Source organism: Eutrigla gurnardus (genome assembly GCF_963514095.1).
Source record: "Eutrigla gurnardus genome assembly, chromosome: 10".
NCBI classification, from domain to species: Eukaryota; Metazoa; Chordata; class Actinopteri; order Perciformes; family Triglidae; genus Eutrigla; species Eutrigla gurnardus.
The window spans coordinates 22,703,040-22,723,948 of record NC_139924.1 but is presented as its reverse complement, the minus strand read 5'-3'; the positions used below and the strand labels follow the sequence as shown (position 1 = coordinate 22,723,948).

The 20,909-nt window shown below is 40.2% G+C and overlaps 6 protein-coding genes across 6 annotated transcripts; 5 read left to right on the top strand and 1 right to left on the bottom strand.

The window, feature by feature from the left end:
* Positions 1–635: 635 nt before the first annotated feature.
* LOC311019667 (olfactory receptor 11A1-like) lies at positions 636–1,576 on the bottom strand (the record flags this gene model as incomplete). Its single annotated transcript, XM_084019263.1, has 1 exon — positions 636–1,576. Exon 1 carries the CDS (start codon positions 1,557–1,559, stop codon positions 636–638), a length of 924 nt encoding a protein of 307 aa, XP_083875389.1. The 5' UTR covers positions 1,560–1,576.
* A 1,964-nt stretch (positions 1,577–3,540) lies between these two features.
* Positions 3,541–4,467, top strand: LOC311019484 (olfactory receptor 11A1-like; the record flags this gene model as incomplete). Its single annotated transcript, XM_084018924.1, has 1 exon — positions 3,541–4,467. One exon carries the CDS (start codon positions 3,541–3,543, stop codon positions 4,465–4,467), a length of 927 nt encoding a protein of 308 aa, XP_083875050.1.
* Positions 4,468–5,570: 1,103 nt separating this feature from the next.
* Positions 5,571–6,497, top strand: LOC311019480 (olfactory receptor 4B13-like; the record flags this gene model as incomplete). The annotated part of the gene is made up of 1 exon (XM_084018920.1): positions 5,571–6,497. One exon carries the CDS (start codon positions 5,571–5,573, stop codon positions 6,495–6,497), a length of 927 nt encoding a protein of 308 aa, XP_083875046.1.
* A 4,046-nt stretch (positions 6,498–10,543) lies between these two features.
* Positions 10,544–11,619, top strand: LOC311019482 (olfactory receptor 11A1-like; the record flags this gene model as incomplete). The annotated part of the gene is made up of 1 exon (XM_084018922.1): positions 10,544–11,619. Exon 1 carries the CDS (start codon positions 10,693–10,695, stop codon positions 11,617–11,619), a length of 927 nt encoding a protein of 308 aa, XP_083875048.1. The 5' UTR covers positions 10,544–10,692.
* A 3,693-nt stretch (positions 11,620–15,312) lies between these two features.
* On the top strand, positions 15,313–16,241 carry LOC311019666 (olfactory receptor 11A1-like; the record flags this gene model as incomplete). The annotated part of the gene is given in 3 exon segments (XM_084019262.1): positions 15,313–16,062; positions 16,065–16,142; positions 16,146–16,241. Coding segments are annotated over 3 exon segments (924 nt in total).
* A 1,426-nt stretch (positions 16,242–17,667) lies between these two features.
* Positions 17,668–20,635, top strand: LOC311019665 (olfactory receptor 4B13-like; the record flags this gene model as incomplete). Its single annotated transcript, XM_084019261.1, has 2 exons — positions 17,668–17,908; positions 19,953–20,635. 2 exons carry the CDS (start codon positions 17,668–17,670, stop codon positions 20,633–20,635), a joined length of 924 nt encoding a protein of 307 aa, XP_083875387.1.
* Positions 20,636–20,909: the final 274 nt, after the last annotated feature.

Here is a 20,909-nt window from a genome sequence, read left to right as displayed (position 1 = left end):
TATAGTGACTGTTTGACGAACTGCCATCAGATTGTGTTGTAATAAAACATTCTCAAAATTATTCTCAAAATCATATACACAAACAGCTCTCCATCTCTGTGACACCGGTGGCACCACATACACACACCTAGCGTCCCAAATCAAATGAAAACTTGCCTCCCTGCTCACCTTCTCCTTTGGAATTATCTTTGAAATAACGCAGGGCAGGTTTAATATGCGCAGTCTGTCAAACAAGCTGCTCTTCAATCCTGTTCTTTATGGATTGAATTTGACCAACATCTGCATCATATGTAAAAGTCTTGTCTTTGGTAAAATGTCAGTTATTACAAATTAAAGTCATGTTAAATAGTGTATAATCTTCGATAATAAGGGTAAAGACCTTATTGAACTGTTCATTGGGTAGAACTTGTTTCTCTAAAAGATAATAAAGAACCAAGAGGTGCACTTGCCAAGAACAATCATGTTTTTTTATTTTCCTAAGTATAAGTGAATATATCTGATACACTATGATGCAAGCTGCTTTCATATTGACATTAGAAGAAGAAAAACAGTTCAAACAGTTGACAACAAGAAAATTGACATTGCTTTCATCCTATGGCAAAATTCAGTTCGTATCAATAAAACAGCAAATCTGTCTATTTAAAACAAATCAGTTTTTTACATATGATACGGATGTTGGACAAATTCAGGCCATAGAGTACAGGGGTGAAGAGAGGCTGGCATGTGAGCCAGTATAATGATAGAAATATTTTGAACATATTAGGCACACCGTTCATATTAAACCTGCTTTGTAATATTTCAAAAAAAGCCCCGAAGGAGAAGTTGACTAGAGAGGCAAGGTGAGGTGTGCAGGTACTGACAGCTTTCTGTCTGGTCTGTTTAGAACCAGAAAAACACACTTTTATGATTCTCATGTAGGTGTAAAAGATAAAAGATACAGGGCAGAAGATAGTGAGTATCGTGGCAATGAGTCCATAAATGCTATTGACTGCTGTGTCATAACAGGCCATTTTAACAATGGTGTAGTTGTCACAGTACACTTTGTTAATGAAGTTCCCACACAACTTTAAAGGGACACTCAGTGTTATTGGAACAATGCATACAATAGAACCATGTATCCATATTACAGCAATAATTACTGTGATCTTGTGATAGGTCATACGTGTTTTATATTGTAGAGGATAACAGATAGCAAGATATCTGTCATAAGACATGATGGCCAAGTTGAAAAACTCCACGCAAACATAAGAATACAAACAGAAAATCTGCAGGAAACAAAATGAAGCCGACACAGTGTGAATGTCAGAGAGGATCTGAACCAGAAGGAATGGAAACAACCCTGTACTTCCATAAAGTTCATTTACAAACAGGCTGCACAGGAAAAGGTACATCGGTTCATGTAAGCTTCTGTTCATACAGATAACAACAATGAGCAACACATTGGAACAAACTATTAACACGTATAAAGACATGACAATCGTGAAACACAAGTATTTTAAAGCACCAGTGTCAAAGTAGGCACCGAGTGTGAAATGTGAAACCTGAGTAGTGTTTATCATGATTCTCCAAACAGAAACATAATTCAGTGTAACTGTTGTTTCCTTCATTAAAGCCGTTATGGTGATTGCAAATATATAGACTAAATAGCAAACCACAGTTAATTTAACACATTGTGTGACTTTTCACCTTCTGTATTAGTCCTTCAACTGAGCTGCAAGTGCTGCTTCTTTTAACCTTCTCAAGTCAGAGGACGTGCACAGCAACACAATGCCCTAATGATCAGAGGACAACAAGGACAGAACCTCTCTGGAGGCCAGCCACAGAGACAAGCCAACAACATCAGGATCAACTGGAAGGGCAGCAGCCCCCTGCCACACCAACAGGTGGACTATCTGAGGGTTGTGCACAACCAGGGTTGGAATTTCGTCATTTTATGGGCAAGGCCATTTGGCCTTCACTTTAATTTTCTTTTTAGGGGCACCAAGGCCACATGAGAGGGCACAAAGGCCATTGAGTAAAATGAGATGGTTTTACCATTCAGATTAATACCATAACATCCTAATTCATAACAAAACATATTATATATATATAAAGATGCATGAGCACATACACGGGTAGGCAATGTTCACGATGTAGACTGTAATCAATAGGCAGTCCCTCTCATTATCGCTCAGCGTTCAACTCGGCCTGCTATCGAGCCGTTTTATGACTGAAAATACTGTTGATGTCTGTGTAGGACACAGGGGTCGGGCTTGGGCTTCAGACTCGTGATGTGAGCGCGACTAGAGCAAAACTGGACTATTACTTTTATGATAAAAAAATCAGCTGTGTACTTTCACTGCCCGCTCTGCCTGCTTGCTCAGCTCCACTCGGGTGGCTGTAATTAAGCCCACTACGCTGCCCACCCTGCGCATGACACATATAGGCTGCAGGTCACACTGTCAGAAACTGCACACAGGCGACCTTGCCGCGGGGAAGCTGCGGCGCGGTGTAACGGTGGTGCCGTTGACCGTCATGCAGGCGCTGGTTTGCCAGCCTTTGTTTTGGATGCTAGGGAACACAAACAACACTTTGTTTCCCCTTCCTTGATAGTAGAGTGGGCGACTGACACATCAAGCTACCCGAACTACAACCAGCGTCCTTGTTCCTCCAACAATTAAGGCCTCTGTTATGGGGATGACACATGGTGCTGAGGAATTGCACCATGGTGGCCTATATCAACAGGCAGTGTGCAGTCTGGTCACCTGCCATGTTAAGGGTGGTGGATAGGCTGCAGTTGTGAGCCTCAAAACAGCTGTTGAGCTGATGGTTCTCTACAGTCGTGGGTCAGGAAAGTGGAAGTGCCAACCCATGCAACACGCACTGCCTGCTATAGCACTGCAGGACGATCCACAGTGTTTTCCTAATGATGTCAATTGGAAGTATCGTTTGTGCCTGCACCACGAGGCGACATTATGCTACTAAACCAATGTTAGACAACAAAACATCTTAGTTTGCTTGAGGAAAACCTTCACAAAATGTAATTTAGGATTCACCTGTTGAGCTTGTACAACAACACAGTCTCACAACAGTTTGTGCTGAAATTGAATCTATTGGTTTGGTGCTGGGCAACAGGAAATTGTCTATTGTATTCATGTCAATTATTTTTCTGTCAGTCAGGATGACATAATACTATAACAAATGTTAGTTTTAGGCAACATCCCTCCCCCCACCAGAAGTAGTCTTTCTCAATATGTAACACTGCAACACTAGATCCGGACATTGCATCGTAGTGTGGATTTCTTAAATTCATGTTTCCACCATGAAAAAAGATCCTATAGATCCCTCAAAATAACTTTTTTGAGACCTGTGCCATGAGACCGGGTTGTGACTTCCAAACCACAACAACAGGTGATTAATAAAGTTTCATCATCATATAATTATTTGGTAAATGAGGTCAGAGTGTAGGTGTCCACCTCACTGAAAGGTTTTAAAAAAGCAGTGGGAGAGTTCCAGCTCAGTCATTTACATGTCATGAACTGCCTTGTGTAATGTCTAATCATGATAAACTCTACACAGGTTTCACATTTCATACTTGGTGCCTATTTTGACACCGGGCTGTTTAAATACTTATGTTTCCTGATTGTCATGTTCTTATATTGTTTCATAGTTTGTTCCAATGTGTTGCTCATTGTTGTTATCTGTATGAACAGAAGCTTACATGAACCTATGTACCTTTTCCTGTGCAGCCTGTTTGTAAATGAACTGTTTGGTAGTACAGGGTTGTTTCCATTGCTTCTGAGTCAGATCCTCTCTGACATTCACACTGTTTCTGCTCCATTTTGTTTCCTGCAGATTCATTGTTTGTACTCTTATGGTAATATAGAGTATTTAACGTTAGCCATCATGTCTTATGACAGATATCTTGCTATATGTTATCCTCTGCAATATAATATGCATATGCCGCCTAAAAGGGTTGCCACTCTTATTGCTCTCACATGGTTATATAGTCTTGCTGAAGTTGCTGTGTTGGTATCATTGGGCATCTCTTTACAGCTCTGTGGGAACTTCATTAACAAAGTGTATTGTGACAATTATTTAATTGTCAAGCTGGCATGCTCTGACACCACGGGAAATAACATTTATGGCGTACTTTACATGTTTACCACAATACTTGGTCTTATCATTTTGATCTTTTACACTTACATTAAGATCTTCAAAGTGTGTTTTTCTGGCTCTAAACAGACCAGACACAAAGCTGTCAGTACCTGCGCACCTCACCTTGCCTCCCTGCTCAACTTCTCCTTTGGAATTTTCTTTGAAATAACGCAGAGCAGGTTTAATATGAGCAGTCTGTCAAACAAGTTACGTGTCTTTTTATCATTATACTGGCTCACATGTCAGCCACTCTTCAATCCTGTTCTTTATGGATTGAATTTAACCAAAATCCGCATCATATGTAAAAGTCTTGTCTTTGGTAAAATGTGAGTTATTACTATTTAAAGTCATGTTATATAGTGTACTATCTTCAATAATAAGGGTAAAGTTTATTTCACTAACAAAACAGAAATTATCGGACAGTCAGGAACATAACTAAAAAGGTAAACAACTAACTTAAGGTATACCTTAATCCTTGTGCCCTGTTAAAAAAAAGTTGCGTTGATAGTGTAAACTACAAGATTTGTTTTTTGAACTTTAAACTGCAATAAAATGATGAAAGATCAATATTTTTCACAAACAAATGTTTTTCATTGTTTTCATGAAAGGGTTCTTGTTTCATTTATATCATGATTTAATTAATCACAATAAAAATTAACTGTTTAGATGCCAGTTTTGATCATCTACCACTAACCACATTGCTTATTGGTATGGATTTTAAGTCATATAACAGAATGTGCTCCTGGAAATAATCACCTACTCAACCTTTAATGCTACTTCACTAGCTTCTGTGTACATTTCAAAAAGGTCCTTCCTTCCCTGCAGGCCAGATCAGATACAAAGTCTGTTTTTGCTGCACCTGGTAAAAAAACAAAAAAAACAAGGGGTTGTGGTCCCCATGAGGGGATTTCTTGTTCAGTACCAGCAACTTTGCAATGATATTGTTTTACTGCTGAGAGACACAAAATCAAAATCATGTCCATGTACATGTATGAAAGCAAAATAGTTATTCATTAAGTGACGATTTCACGACCTGCCACAAGACTGGGTTGGTTTGCATGAGATTATTTTCCCTGATAATCAGGAATCTGAAATAATGTAAAGTTCTGTCATAATGACATCACTCTGCTGCTGTGGGCGTCTCCTCTCTGAAAAGTTTAAAAAGAAACAGAAGCAGGCTGCGGGCTCAGTTAACAGGGCGCAGATGATTTCACACAATGCCATTAACTATAACCTGAGTTTTACGTTGATACCGATCAGAAAATGATAGCTTTATTATTGAATTTGTTTCACACTGTTTGTTTTAATGCTGCAGATGGTTCAGAATATGTTGTCTAAAACCTTTTAAAATCTATATCAAAGAGGTAAAATAGTCATTACAAATGGTTTATTCTATGCAAAGTGTAATTATTCAGTGAATCACCAGGTGGATCATGATGATGAACTCTACAACGTTTTCATATTTCACACTTTCACCTTACTTTGACATTGGGCTTTTTAAATACTTCTCTTTCATGTGCATCATGTCTTTATACATGTTAATAGTTTCTTCCAATGTGTTGCTCATTGTTGTTATCTGTATGAACAGAAGCTTACATGAACCGATGTACCTTTTCCTGTGCAGCCTGTTTGTAAATGAACTGTATGGGAGTACAGGGTTGTTTCCATTCCTTTTAGTTCGGGTCCTCTCTGACATTCACACTGTGTCGGCTCCATTTTGTTTCCTGCAGATTTTCTGTGTTTATACTTATGCAAATGTAGAGATTTGTAATTTAGCTGTCATGTCTTATGACAGATATGTTGCTATATGTTGGCCTATGAAGTATAACATGCATATGACCTACAACAGGACTGCCATGCTCATTGCTCTAACATGGTTATATCCTTTCCTTGCCATCTGTGTTTTGATATCATTAAGTGCCTCTTTACAGCTGTGTGGGAACATCATTAACAAAGTGTACTGTGACAACTACTCAATCGTCAAACTGGCCTGTTATGACACAACAGTCAATAACAGCTATGGAATGATTTACACAGCTGTAACTCTCTGTGTTGTCATTTTAATTATTTACTCTTATATACAGATATTTCACGTGTGTTTTACTGGTTCTCCACAGACCAGACAGAAAGCTGTCAGTACCTGCACACCTCACCTTACTTCTCTGCTCAACTTCTCTTTTGGTGCGTTCTTTGAAATAATTCAGAGCAGGTTTAATATGAGATATGTTCCTAATATGTGGCGTGTCTTTTTATCATTATACTGGCTGACATGCCAACCGCTCTTCAATCCTGTAGTGTATGGACTGAATTTAACCAAAATACGTATCATGTGTAAAAGTCTTCTCTTTGCTCAAATGTAAACTATTATGTCCTATTTCCTCAAATTCTGTAACATGAAAATAACTGAATGATTGAAATTTGTAACAATGGAAGCGTCAAGAACTGTCTATGCATCTCTTAAATATGAATATTACATCTTCTGAAAGTAAAAAAACTGGTGTGAATCATTTGATCATCTTAAAGTTTTGTCAGGGATGTACTTTGATTGAAGGAGGTATGGGCCCAAATGCAGTTAAAAAAATAGGTTTATTTAAATAATAAGCTAACAAAAAAAACTCAGGGAGACCACAGGCGCAAAAACCCTACACAAAAACTAACCAAAAACATCCAAAAACTCAGGGACACCACAAGGGCAAAAACACTATAAAAAAACAAAGAACAAAATAATCCAAACTGTAGACAAAACTCACAAACAATAATCCAGACAAAGACCAAGACATAGGCAGGACAGATCAGGTGGTGGACAAACATCCGGGATAAAACAGACAACCAAGCAAAGACAGAACGGAAACGCAAAGACTAAATACACCAGGGCTGATTAGGTCGAGGACAGACAGGTGTGGAAACCTGGAGCCCAGCTGACATTGGGTGAAGACAGGGTACACACAGGTATCCAATTTATCGCAGGGCTGACATGTAGAGACAGACAACCTTTCAAGCTCACATTCACATCTACGGGCAATTTAGAGTAATCAATTAACCCACCCCCATCCTGCATGTCTTTGGACTGTGGGAGGAAGCTGGAGAACCCTGGGGGAACCCATGCTTACATAAAGTAGAACATGCAAACTCTGCATAGAAGAAGCCTGAACCGGGACTCAAACCTCTTGCTGTGAGGTGACAGTGCTAACCACCGTGCAGCCCATCTCTAAATCCCCCCCCACCAGTCCAGTCGGAGGCCCGTCCATCACCTGTACAGTCGGAGGCCCATCCGTCACCTGTCCAGTCGGAGGCCCGTCCGTCATCTGTCCAGTTGGAGGCCCGTCTGTCATCTGTCCAGTCGGAGGCCAGTCCGTCACCTGTCCAGTCGGAGGCCCGTCCGTCACCTGTCCAGACGGGGGGGGGGGGGGGGCACGCGTAACGGAAACTTAGCCTCTCGGACCAAAACATCTCCCTCTCTCTCTCCTGTTTTTTATAATATCGGCATTGTTATTATTATGATACGCAGGCACAGCGCGTGATGCGCGTGGTGGGAGCGGCGGCGCTGCTTCTGTCATCGGGTTGTCAAGTGACGGAACTTGCACTGAACCTCCCCTAACGCATTAAAGGTGAGGAGAGGAGCTCATTTGATTGGTGAAGATCTGAATCGGCTGTATTAATCCCAGTCCACGCCTCGTCTCCTCCTCGTCTCCCACTCACGCCTTCTTCTCCTCCCTCTTTCCCACTTGCGCGGGTGGGCGAGACTGGAGGTGTGCCTGCGCGAGCCTGCGCGGTGCACGACTACGCCTGGTCTACGAAACTAGGGCCCAATAAGTAATTGCATGGTCTAAAACAGTCCGGGCGTAACTGGAATATGTTACTGCATGATCACCTTACAGAGAATGGTTTCGTACAAAATGATACTGATCATTGTGTCTACACCAGAGAATCTGAAAATGATAAAGTGATTCTGTTAGTATGGGTGGATGACTTAATCATAGCGGCAAGTAACAACACCCTACTATGTGAAGGAAATCTTAAAGAGAAGGTTTAAGATGAAAGATATGGGTCCACTTAAACACTTCCTGGCGATTGACTTCAGACAGAGTGAGGGGGAGATCAAAATGACTCAAAAGAGACACATTGAAAAGATGTTAACAAAATTTGGAATGTCTGAATGCAAACCGAGATCCACCCCATGTGAGCAGAAGTTAAACTTTGACACTGAGGGTGAAGTTATTGACTCATCAGGATATAGAGAGGTAGTAGGTAGCTTGATATACATCATGACATGTACCAGACCTGACCTGAGCTGGGTTGTTAGTAAACTATCACAACACCTAGCAGCACCAAAGCAACAGCATTGGGCTACAGCAAAACACCTACTGAGGTATTTAAAGGGTACTGTAGATCAAGAACTACGCTACCAGAAACATGAGGAAACCCTACAGCTTGAGGGATACAGTGATGCTAATTGGGCAGCCGACAAAAACGATAGGAGGAGCACAACTGGATACTGTTTCAGCTTAACTGGGAATGGTCCAGTTATATCGTGGAAGAGTAGGAAACAGCCAACTGTGGCACTATCCACCTGCGAAGCTGAGTATATGGCGCTGGCAGCCACTACTCAAGAGAGTATGTACCTTGTACAACTACTTAAAGGAATGGATAGTAGTAATCAGCATTCACCAGTCAAGATTTATGAGGACAACCAGGGGGCGATAGCTTTGTCTAAGAACCCAGTATGCAGACAGAGAAGCAAACACATTGATATAAAATATCAGAAGGGAAGGGTCTTTAGAATACTGCCCTACTGCAAACATGGTTGCTGATGTCCTTATCAAGCCAGTGACAAAGGCTAAGTTTGAGAGGTTCAAGGGGTATTTGTTTGGAGAGTAATGTGAACTGGCAGATGTAAATGCTAGACATACGTTTTTAGAACACTGCCAGGATACAAAATGTTTTGTTTTTGAGTTATGTATTTTTGGTTTTGTTTACCACTATAGAGAGCTGTAAACATGTCTTTGAGTGGGAGTGTTAAGCATATGTGATAATATGTGTCAACAAAGTCATGTTAAATGTCCTACACAGTGATGTACGCGTGTGTGCCTGCGTGCACTATGATGTTATTGTGAGCATGCGCAGAATAAACGGTCAGTGAGTTCCCGGACCAAAGAGACGATGGCTGTCTGAGTTTTTCTCCCGTGAATATTAATGCTAGCTAACCACTTTGAGGACTGTAACAACGATAAACTGCTGCGGAAATGTCCAACGCTACACTGGTAAAAAAAAACTAACAAGGGGTTGTGGTCCCCAATGAGGGGATTTCTTGTTCAGTAACTTTGCAATGATATTGTTTTATCAACAGGCAGTGTGCAGTCTGGTCACCTGCCATGTTGAGGGGGGTGGATAGGCTGTAGTTGTGAGCCTCAAAACAGCTGTTGAGCTGATGGTTCTCTACAGTCGTGGGTCAGGAAAGTGGGAGTGGATCTGTTTGCCAACCCATGCAACACGCACTGCCTGCTATAGCACTGCAGGACGATCCACAATGTTTTCCTAATGATGTCAATTGGAAGTATCGTTTGTGCCTGCACCACGAGGCGACATTATGCTACTAAACCAATGTAAGAAACAAAACCTCTTAGTTTGCTTGAGGAAAACCTTCACAAAATGTAATTTAGGATTTACCTGTTGAGCTTGTACAACAACACAGTCTCACAACAGTTTGTGCTGAAATTGAATCTATTGGTTTGGTGCTGGGCAACAGGAAATTGTCCATTGTATTCATGTCAATTATTTTTCTGTCAGGATGACATAATACTATAACAAATGTTAGTTTTAGGCAACATCCCTCCTCCCACCAGAAGTAGTCTTTCTCAATATGTGTCACGGCCCTGCTGGCCTTAACCTTTCATCCCTGCAGGAGGTGCTGGTGACGGTGATGAGGCTGATTGGGTGCACCTGGGCTCAGTCCTGTAGGAGGCTTTAAAACCCCGGCCCAGCTCAGTGCTCTCGCGCTTCGCCCTGCCTGCTGATGCACATTTTGGTTTGCTGTCTTTTGGTTTTACATCCATCATGACATCCACACACCGCAGCCACTCACCCACATTTACACTACTGATTATACAGATGAACACACCTCATCTTTTGTCTATGTTAAAAACTTAAACTCTTGTGTTAATAAATTATTTCATTTATTGGCACTCTTGCGTTCCGTTGTTGCTTTTGTCACTGCTTTTTGAGCCAGGCTGTGACAATATGTAACACTGCAACACTAGATCAGGACATTGCATCGTAGTGTGGATTTGTTAAATTCATGTTTCCACCATGAAAAATGATCCTATAGATCCCTCAAAAGAACTTTTTTGAGACTTGTGTCATGAGACCGGGTTGTGACTTCCGAACAACAACAACAGGTGATTAAGAAAGTTTCATCATCATATCATTATCTGGTAAATGAGGTCAGAGTGTAGGTGTCCACCTCACTGAAAGATTTAAAAATAAAAAAAAAAAGCAGTGGAAGAGTTCCAGCTCAGTCATTTACATGTCATGAACTGCCTTGTGTAATGTCTAATCATGATAAACTCTACACAGGTTTCACATTTCATTCTTGGTGCCTATTTTGACACCGGGCTGTTTAAATACTTATGTTTCCTGATTGTCATGTTCTTATATTGTTTCATAGTTTGTTCCAATGTGTTGCTCATTGTTATTATCTGTATGAACAGAAGCTTACATGAACCGATGTACCTTTTCCTGTGCAGCCTGTTTGTAAATGAACTGTTTGGTAGTACAGGGTTGTTTCCATTGCTTCTGAGTCAGATCCTCTCTGACATTCACACTGTTTCTGCTCCATTTTGTTTCCTGCAGATTCATTGTTTGTACTCTTATGGTAATAGAGAGTATTTAACGTTAGCCATCATGTCTTATGACAGATATCTTGCTATATGTTATCCTCTGCAATATAATATGCATATGCCGCCTAAAAGGGTTGCCACTCTTATTGCTCTGACATGGTTATTTAGTCTTGTTGAAGTTTCTGTGTCGGTATCATTGGGCATCTCTTTACAGCTCTGTGGGAACTTCATTAACAAAGTGTATTGTGACAGTTATTCAATTGTCAAGCTGGCATGCTCTGACACCACGGGAAATAACATTTATGGCATACTTTACATGTTTACCACAATACTTGGTCTTATAATTTTGATCTTTTACACTTACATTAAGATCTTCAAAGTGTGTTTTTCTGGCTCTAAACAGACCAGACACAAAGCTGTCAGTACCTGCGCACCTCACCTTGCCTCCCTGCTCAACTTCTCCTTTGGTGCGTTCTTTGAAATAATTCAGAGCAGGTTTAATATGAGACATGTTCCTAATATGTGGCGTGTCTTTTTATCATTATACTGGCTGACATGCCAACCGCTCTTCAATCCTGTAGTGTATGGACTGAATTTAACCAAAATACGTATCATGTGTAAAAGTCTTCTCTTTGCTCAAATGTAAACTATTATCTCCTATTTCCTCAAATTCTGTAACATGAAAATAACTGAATGATTGAAATTTACATTGTAACAATGGAAGTGTCAAGAACTGTTTATGCATCTCTTAAAGTGGTGGTTCGGAGTGAAATGGACCCTAGGTAATTTCCACCAAGACATCCAGCCAAACACCCCCTCTGAAGCATTTTTAGTGATGGTCAGCAGTGGTCAAGATAGGGCGATCAGCCGAACGGCTTTGTAATAGCGCGATGGTACTTACAGTATATGTCGTAAATTTCCCCACTAATAATGCATGGAATGTTACCAACCTTCTGCAGTAGTACACATAGGGTCTGTACTCACAAAACGATGCATTTTAAAGTTTGTAAGTACATCAGGAGTGTATTTAAATGAACACTTGCCTGATAGCTTCTACTGCTAAAGCTACGCTGTTTGCGTAGACCGTGTTTACACAGCTTCTTCTTCGTTGGTGTTTAATGGCAGTCGGCGTATACCCAGCTGTTTCCGTGACGCGAGTTTCACGCTAGCGTATGAAAAAGTTTCGCCGATTTTTTATAAATGCTTGTCGACCTGATAATATAAGCATTTATAAAAAAAATCGAAATCGAAATCTTTTCATACTCTCTGCTGAAAAATGCTTCCGAGGGGGTGTTTGGCTGGATGTCTTGGTGGAAATTACCTAGGGTCCATTTCACTCCGAACCATCACTTTAAATATGAATATTACATCTTCTGAAAGTAAAAAAACTGGTGTGAATCATTTGATCATCTTAAAGTTTTGTCAGGGATGTACTTTGATTAAAGGAGGTATGGGCCCAAATGAAGTTAAAAAAAGAGGTTTATTTAAATAATAAGCTAACAAAAAAAACTCAGGGGCGCAAAAACCCTATACAAAAACTAACCAAAAACATCCAAAAACTCAGGGACACCACAAGGGCAAAAACACTATAAAAAAAACAAAGAACAAAATAATCCAAACTATAGACAAAACTCACAAACAATAATCCAGACAAAGACCAAGACATAGGCAGGACAGATCAGGTGGTGGACAAACATCCGGGATAAAACAGACAACCAAGCAAAGACAGAACGGAAACACAAAGACTAAATACACCAGAGGGGTATTCCACCAAACTCGCTAATTAAAGCGGCGCTTACGCCTGGTTAGAACTATTGCCAACTTCCACTTGCGGCTAAACCCATTCCATTAACGCATTTCAGCTTGTTGAGGCTTATTCAAGTCAGGTTAAAGTTGTCTTGTGTTACGCCGTTCACGGGATATGAAGCCAGACCAGAACCGTGAATGTCGAATCATCGAGAAAATGACAGAAAAGACCAGAGCAAAAAATATTGATGGAACTGTACGAGGAGTACAAACCCATCATAACCAATAAAGGGAATACTGTAGTAATAAATAAAAATCGCGAGGCTGCTTGGGCAAGAATTGCCGAGCGATTTAATACGGAAGTACCGTTAAGAGTAACATGTTCTAATATAACACTGACTACAATTTCTCTAACGTGAGGATAGTGTAGAGGTAATGCGCTGGCTTTACACGTGGCCGGCCACGGTTCAATTCCCGGCTATGGAACATTGTAAAACATCTTTCTTTAGATAGGCCTAGTAAATGCATCTACATTGACCAACTCATTTATCTCAACAATTCAATGAACACATTCAATGAACCTATTAATTAACTCATCTGAAAGGAATTTATGTGGCTGAAAATTGCATGCAGCAATGCCTTTGTCATTGGGATCTATAACATGCTATTAATAATAACATCTTTATGTCTATCATGTTTTTGCAAGTTATATATGGGTTCTGAGGAAATTGTATGACATATTTATCATAGTTAAGGTAAAATGTTGGTCTAATTCTCTGATCTAAAGACAATTATACCGGCAAAAAAAAAAGAAAACACACTTATCTCATGTGTTTTCTTTTTTTTTTTGCCTGTATAATGAGTTCTCGCCGGGATGTGAACCTGCGATGCGCACATCCGAGGGCAGGTGCATCACCACTCACCCAACTGGGGGCTTTAAGTTATGATATGGCCAGTCGGTGTTAAACAAAATAAACAATTTATTCATATATTTTTAATTGCAAGCATGTATTTTTAGACGCTTGATGAAAATATAGCCTGTTTGTACTTCATATATGTAATTTTGGTCATTTTTGGTCTTTCACGTGACGAAATCACGAGGACTAGGCTTGGCGGAACCTTCTGCTGGTACAGTTGTTTCCGACAGACGGACTTCTCTGAAACCCCCGCTAAAGTAAGCCTGATGGTTAGCCTGCCCCGGGGCAGGCTAGTTTGGTCGGATAAATTCCCATGGTTACTTAGCGGAGAGTGCCTCAAGTCACGTTGATGGAACGCAACTCTCGCTAAGGAGGCTTATCGAAATTAGCCCGGCTTTGCGCTTAGCTAGTTTGATGGAATACCCCTCTGGGCTGATTAGGTCGAGGACAGACAGGTGTGGAAACACCTGCCCAGCTGACATTGGGTGAAGGCAGGGTACACACAGGTATCCAATTTATCGCAGGGCTGACATGTAGAGACAGACAACCTTTCAAGCTCACATTCACATCTACGGGCAATTTAGAGTAATCAATTAACCCACCCCCATCCTGCATGTCTTTGGACTGTGGGAGGAAGCCGGAGAACCCTGGGGGAACCTATGCTTACACAAAGTAGAACCTGCAAACTCTGCATAGAAGAAGCCCGAACCGGGACTCAAACCTCTTGCTGTGAGGTGACAGTGCTAACCACCGTGCAGCCCATCTCTAAATCCCCCCCCACCAGTCCAGTCAGAGGCCCGTCCATCACCTGTACAGTCAGAGGCCCGTCTGTCACCTGTCCAGTCGGAGGCCCGTCCGTCATCTGTCCAGTCGGAGGCCCGTCCGTCATCTGTCCAGTTGGAGGCCCGTCCGTCACCTGTCCAGTCGGAGGCCCGTCCGTCACCTGTCCAGTCGGAGGCCCGTCCGTCACCTGTCCAGACGGGGGGGGGGGGGGGGGGGGGGGCACGCGTAACGGAAACTCAGCCTCTCGGACCAAAACATCTCCCTCTCTCTCTCCTGTTTTTTATAATATCGGCATTGTTATTATTATGATACGCAGGCACAGCGTGTGATGCGCGTAGTGGGAGCGGCGGCGCTGCTTCTGTCATCGGGTTGTCAAGTGACGGAACTTGCACTGAACCTCCCCTAACGCATTACAGGTGAGGAGAGGAGCTCATTTGATTGGTGAAGATCTGAATCGGCTGTATTAATCCCAGTCCACGCCTCGTCTCCTCCTCGTCTCCCACTCACGCCTTCTTCGCCTCCCTCTTTCCCACTTGCTCGGGTGGGCGAAACTGGAGGTGTGCCTGCGCGAGCCTGCGCGGTGCACGAAACTTGCAAAGTCCAGGCGGACACACCCCGTCGGCGTGGAGCAAGTGCGCTGCGCGCTGAATACGCCTGGTCTACGAAACTAGGGCCCAATAAGTCATTGTATGGTCTAAAACAGTCCGGGCGTAACTGGAATATGTTACTGCATGATCACCTTACAGATGAATAAAGTTTCATCATCATATAATTATCTGGTAAATGAGGTCAGAGTGTAGGTGTCCACTTCAATGAAGGGTTTAAAAAAAGCAGTGGGAGAGTTCCAGCTCAGTCATTTACATGTCATGAACTGCCTTGTGTAATGTCTAATCATGATAAACTCTACACGGGTTTCACATTTCATTCTTGGTGCCTATTTTGACACCGGGCTGTTTAAATACTTATGTTTCCTGATTGTCATGTTCTTATATTGTTTCATAGTTTGTTCCAATGTGTTGCTCATTGTTGTTATCTGTATGAACAGAAGCTTACATGAACCTATGTACCTTTTCCTGTGTAGCCTGTTTGTAAATGAACTGTTTGGTAGTACAGGGTTGTTTCCATTGCTTCTGAGTCAGATCCTCTCTGACATTCACACTGTTTCTGCTCCATTTTGTTTCCTGCAGATTCATTGTTTGTACTCTTATGGTAATATAGAGTATTTAACGTTAGCCATCATGTCTTATGACAGATATCTTGCTATATGTTATCCTCTGCAATATAATATGCATATGCCGCCTAAAAGGGTTGCCACTCTTATTGCTCTCACATGGTTATATAGTCTTGCTGAAGTTGCTGTGTTGGTATCATTGGGCATCTCTTTACAGCTCTGTGGGAACTTCATTAACAAAGTGTATTGTGACAATTATTTAATTGTCAAGCTGGCATGCCCTGACACCACGGGAAATAACATTTATGGCATACTTTACATGTTTACCACAATACTTGGTCTTATCATTTTGATCTTTTACACTTACATTAAGATCTTCAAAGTGTGTTTTTCTGGCTCTAAACAGACCAGACATAAAGCTGTCAGTACCTGCGCACCTCACCTTGCCTCCCTGCTCAACTTCTCCTTTGGAATTTTTTTTTTGAAATAACGCAGAGCAGGTTTAATATGAGCAGTCTGTCAAACAAGTTACGTGTCTTTTTATCAATATACTGACTCATATGTCAGCCACTCTTCAATCCTGTTCTTTATGGATTGAATTTAACCAAAATCCGCATCATATGTAAAAGTCTTGTCTTTGGTAAAATGTGAGTTATTACTATTTAAAGTCATGTTATATAGTGTACTATCTTCAATAATAAGGGTAAAGTTTATTTCACTAACAAAACAGAAATTATCGGAGAGTCAGGAACATAACTAAAAAGGTAAACAACTAACTTAAGGTATACCTTTATCCTTGTGCCCTGTTAAAAAAAGTTGCGTTGATAGTGTAAACTACAAGATTTGTTTTTTGAACTTTAAACTGCAATAAAATTATGAAAGATCAATATTTTTCCCAAACAAATGTTTTTCATTGTTTTCATGAAAGGGTTCTTGTTTCATTTATATCATGATTTAATTCATCACAATAAAAATGTACTGTTTAGATGCCAGTTTTTATCATATACCACTAATCACATTGCTTATTGGTATGGATTTTAAGTCATATAACAGAATGCGCTCCTGGAAATAATCACCTACTCAACCTTCAATGCAACTTCTCTAGCTTCTGTGTACATTTCAAAAAGGTCCTTCCTTCCCTGCAGGCCAGATCAGATACAAAGTCTGTTTTTGCTGCACCTGGTAAAAAACAAACAAGGGGTTGTGGTCCCCAATGAGGGGATTTCTTGTTCAGTAACTTTGCAATGATATTGTTTTATCAACAGGCAGTGTGCAGTCTGGTCACCTGCCATGTTAAGGGTGGTGGATAGGCTGTAGTTGTGAGCCTCAAAACAGCTGTTGAGCTGATGGTTCTCTACAGTCGTGGGTCAGGAAAGTGGAAGTGGATCTGTTTGCCAACCCATGCAACACGCACTGCCTGCTATAGCACTGCAGGACGATCCACAATGTTTTCCTAATGATGTCAATTGGAAGTATCGTTTGTGTCTGCACCACGAGGCGACATTATGCTACTAAACCAATGTTAGACAACAAAACATCTTAGTTTGCCTGAGGAAAACCTTCACAAAATGTAATTTAGGATTTACCTGTTGAGCTTGTACAACAACACAGTCGCACAACAGTTTGTGCTGAAATTGAATCTATTGGTTTGGTGCTGGGCAACAGGAAATTGTCCATTGTATTCATGTCAATTATTTTTCTGTCAGGATGACATAATACTATAACAAATGTTAGTTTTAGGCAACATCCCTCCCCCCACCAGAAGTAGTCTTTCGCAATATGCAACACTGCAACACTAGATCAGGACATTGCATCGTAGTGTGGATTTGTTAAATTCATGTTTCCACCATGAAAAAAGATCCTATAGATCCCCCAAAATAACTTTTTGAGACCTGTGCCATGAGACCGGGTTGTGACTTCCGAACCATAACAACAGGTTAATAATAAAGTTTCATCATCATATCATTATCTGGTAAATGAGGTCAGAGTGTAGGTGTCCACCTCACTGAAAGGTTTTAAAAAAGCAGTGGGAGAGTTCCAGCTCAGTCATTTACATGACCTTGTGTAATGTCAAATCATGATAAACTCTACGCAGGTTTCACATTTCATACTTGGTGCCTATTTTGACACCGGGCTGTTTAAATACTTATGTTTCCTGATTGTCATGTTCTTATATTGTTTCATAGTTTGTTCCAATGTGTTGCTCATTGTTGTTATCTGTATGAACAGAAGCTTACATGAACCTATGTACCTTTTCCTGTGCAGCCTGTTTGTAAATGAACTGTTTGGTAGTACAGGGTTGTTTCCATTGCTTCTGAGTCAGATCCTCTCTGACATTCACACTGTTTCTGCTCCATTTTGTTTCCTGCAGATTCTTTGTTTGTACTCTTATGGTAATATAGAGTATTTAACGTTAGCCATCATGTCTTATGACAGATATCTTGCTATATGTTATCCTCTGCAATATAATATGCATATGCCGCCTAAAAGGGTTGCCACTCTTATTGCTCTGACATGGTTATTTAGTCTTGCTGAAGTTGCTGTGTTGGTATCATTGGGCATCTCTTTACAGCTCTGTGGGAACTTCATTAACAAAGTGTATTGTGACAATTATTTAATTGTCAAGCTGGGATGCTCTGACACCACGGGAAATAACATTTATGGCATACTTTACATGTTTACCACAATACTTGGTCTTATCATTTTGATCTTTTACACTTACATTAAGATCTTCAAAGTGTGTTTTTCTGGCTCTAAACAGACCAGACATAAAGCTGTCAGTACCTGCGCACCTCACCTTGCCTCCCTGCTCAACTTCTCCTTTGGAATTTTCTTTGAAATAATGCAGAGCAGGTTTAATATGAGCAGTCTGTCAAACAAGTTACGTGTCTTTTTATCATTATACTGGCTCATATGTCAGCCACTCTTCAATCCTGTTCTTTATGGATTGAATTTAACCAAAATCCGCATCATATGTAAAAGTCTTGTCTTTGGTCAAATGTAAGTTATCACTATTTAAAGTCATGTTATATAGTGTACTTCATTATTATTATCTTCAATAATAAGGGTAAAGTTTATTTCACTAACAAAACAGAAATTATCGGACAGTCAGGAACATAACTAAAAAGGTAAACAACTAACTTAAGGTATACCTTAATCCTTGTGCCCTGTTACTAAAGTTACGTTGATACTGTAAACTACAAGATTTGTTTTTTTAACTTTAAACTGCAATAAAATTATGAAAGATCAATATTTTTCCCAAACAAATGTTTTTCATTGTTTTCATGAAAGGGTTCTTGTTTCATTTATATCATGATTTAATTAATCACAATAAAAATGAACTGTTTAGATGCCAGTTTCGATCATCTACCACTAACCACATTGCTTATTGGTATGGATTTTAAGTCATATAACAGAATGTGCTCCTGGAAATAATCACCTACTCAACCTTTAATGCTAATTCACTAGCTTCTCTGTACATTTCAAAAAGGTCCTTCCTTCCCTGCAGGCCAGATCAGATACAAAGTCTGTTTTTGCTGCACCTGGTAAAAAAACAAAAAAAAACAAGGGGTTGTGGTCCCCAATGAGGGGATTTCTTGTTCAGTACCAGCAACTTTGCAATGATATTGTTTTAGTGCTGGGAGACACAAAATCAAAATCATGTCCGTGTACATGTATGAAAGCAAAATATTTATTCATTTAGTGGCGATTTCACGACCTGCCACAAGACTGGGTTGTTTTTCATGAGATTATTTTTTCTGATAATCAAGAATCTGAAATAATGTAAAGTTCTGTCATAATGACATCACTCTGCTGCTGTGGGCGTCTCCTCTCTGAAAAGTTTAAAAAGAAACAGAAGCAGGCTGCGGGCTCAGTTAACAGGGAGCAGATGATTTCACACAATGCCATTAACTATAACCTGAGTTTTACGTTGATACCGATCAGAAAATGATAGCTTTATTATTGAATTTGTTTCACACTGTTTGTTTTAATGCTGCAGATGGTTCAGAATATGTTGTCTAAAACCTTTTAAAATCTATATCAAAGAGGTAAAATAGTCATTACAAATGGTTTATTCTATGCAAAGTGTAATTATTCAGTGAATCACCAGGTGGATCATGATGATGAACTCTACAACGTTTTCATATTTCACACTTTCACCTTACTTTGACATTGGGCTTTTTAAATACTTCTCTTTCATGTGCATCATGTCTTTATACATGTTAATAGTTTCTTCCAATGTGTTGCTCATTGTTGTTATCTGTATGAACAGAAGCTTACATGAACCTATGTACCTTTTCCTGTGCAGCCTGTTTGTAAATGAACTATATGGAAGTACAGGGTTGTTTCCATTCCTTTTAGTTCGGGTCCTCTCTGACATTCACAATGTGTCGGCTCCATTTTGTTTCCTGCAGATTTTCTGTGTTTATACTTATGCAAATGTAGAGATTTGTAATTTAGCTGTCATGTCTTATGACAGATATGTTGCTATATGTTGGCCTCTGAAGTATAACATGCATATGACCTACAACAGGACTGCCATGCTCATTGCTCTAACATGGTTATATCCTTTCCTTTCCATCTGTGTTTTGATATCATTAAGTGCCTCTTTACAGCTGTGTGGGAACATCATTAACAAAGTGTACTGTGACAACTACTCAATCGTCAAACTGGCCTGTTATGACACAACAGTCAATAACAGCTATGGAATGATTTACACAGCTGTAACTCTCTGTGTTGTCATTTTAATTATTTACTCTTATATACAGATATTTCACGTGTGTTTTACTGGTTCTCCACAGACCAGACAGAAAGCTGTCAGTACCTGCACACCTCACCTTACTTCTCTGCTCAACTTCTCTTTTGGTGCGTTCTTTGAAATAATTCAGAGCAGGTTTAATATGAGATATGTTCCTAATATGTGGCGTGTCTTTTTATCATTATACTGGCTGACATGCCAACCGCTCTTCAATCCTGTAGTGTATGGACTGAATTTAACCAAAATACGTATCATGTGTAAAAGTCTTCTCTTTGCTCAAATGTAAACTATTATGTCCTATTTCCTCAAATTCTGTAACATGAAAATAACTGAATGATTGAAATTTGTAACAATGGAAGCGTCAAGAACTGTCTATGCATCTCTTAAATATGAATATTACATCTTCTGAAAGTAAAAAAACTGGTGTGAATTATTTGATCATCTTAAAGTTTTGTCAGGGATGTACTTTGATTGAAGGAGGTATGGGCCCAAATGCAGTTAAAAAAAGAGGTTTATTTAAATAATAAGCTAACAAAAAAAACTCAGGGAGACCACAGGCG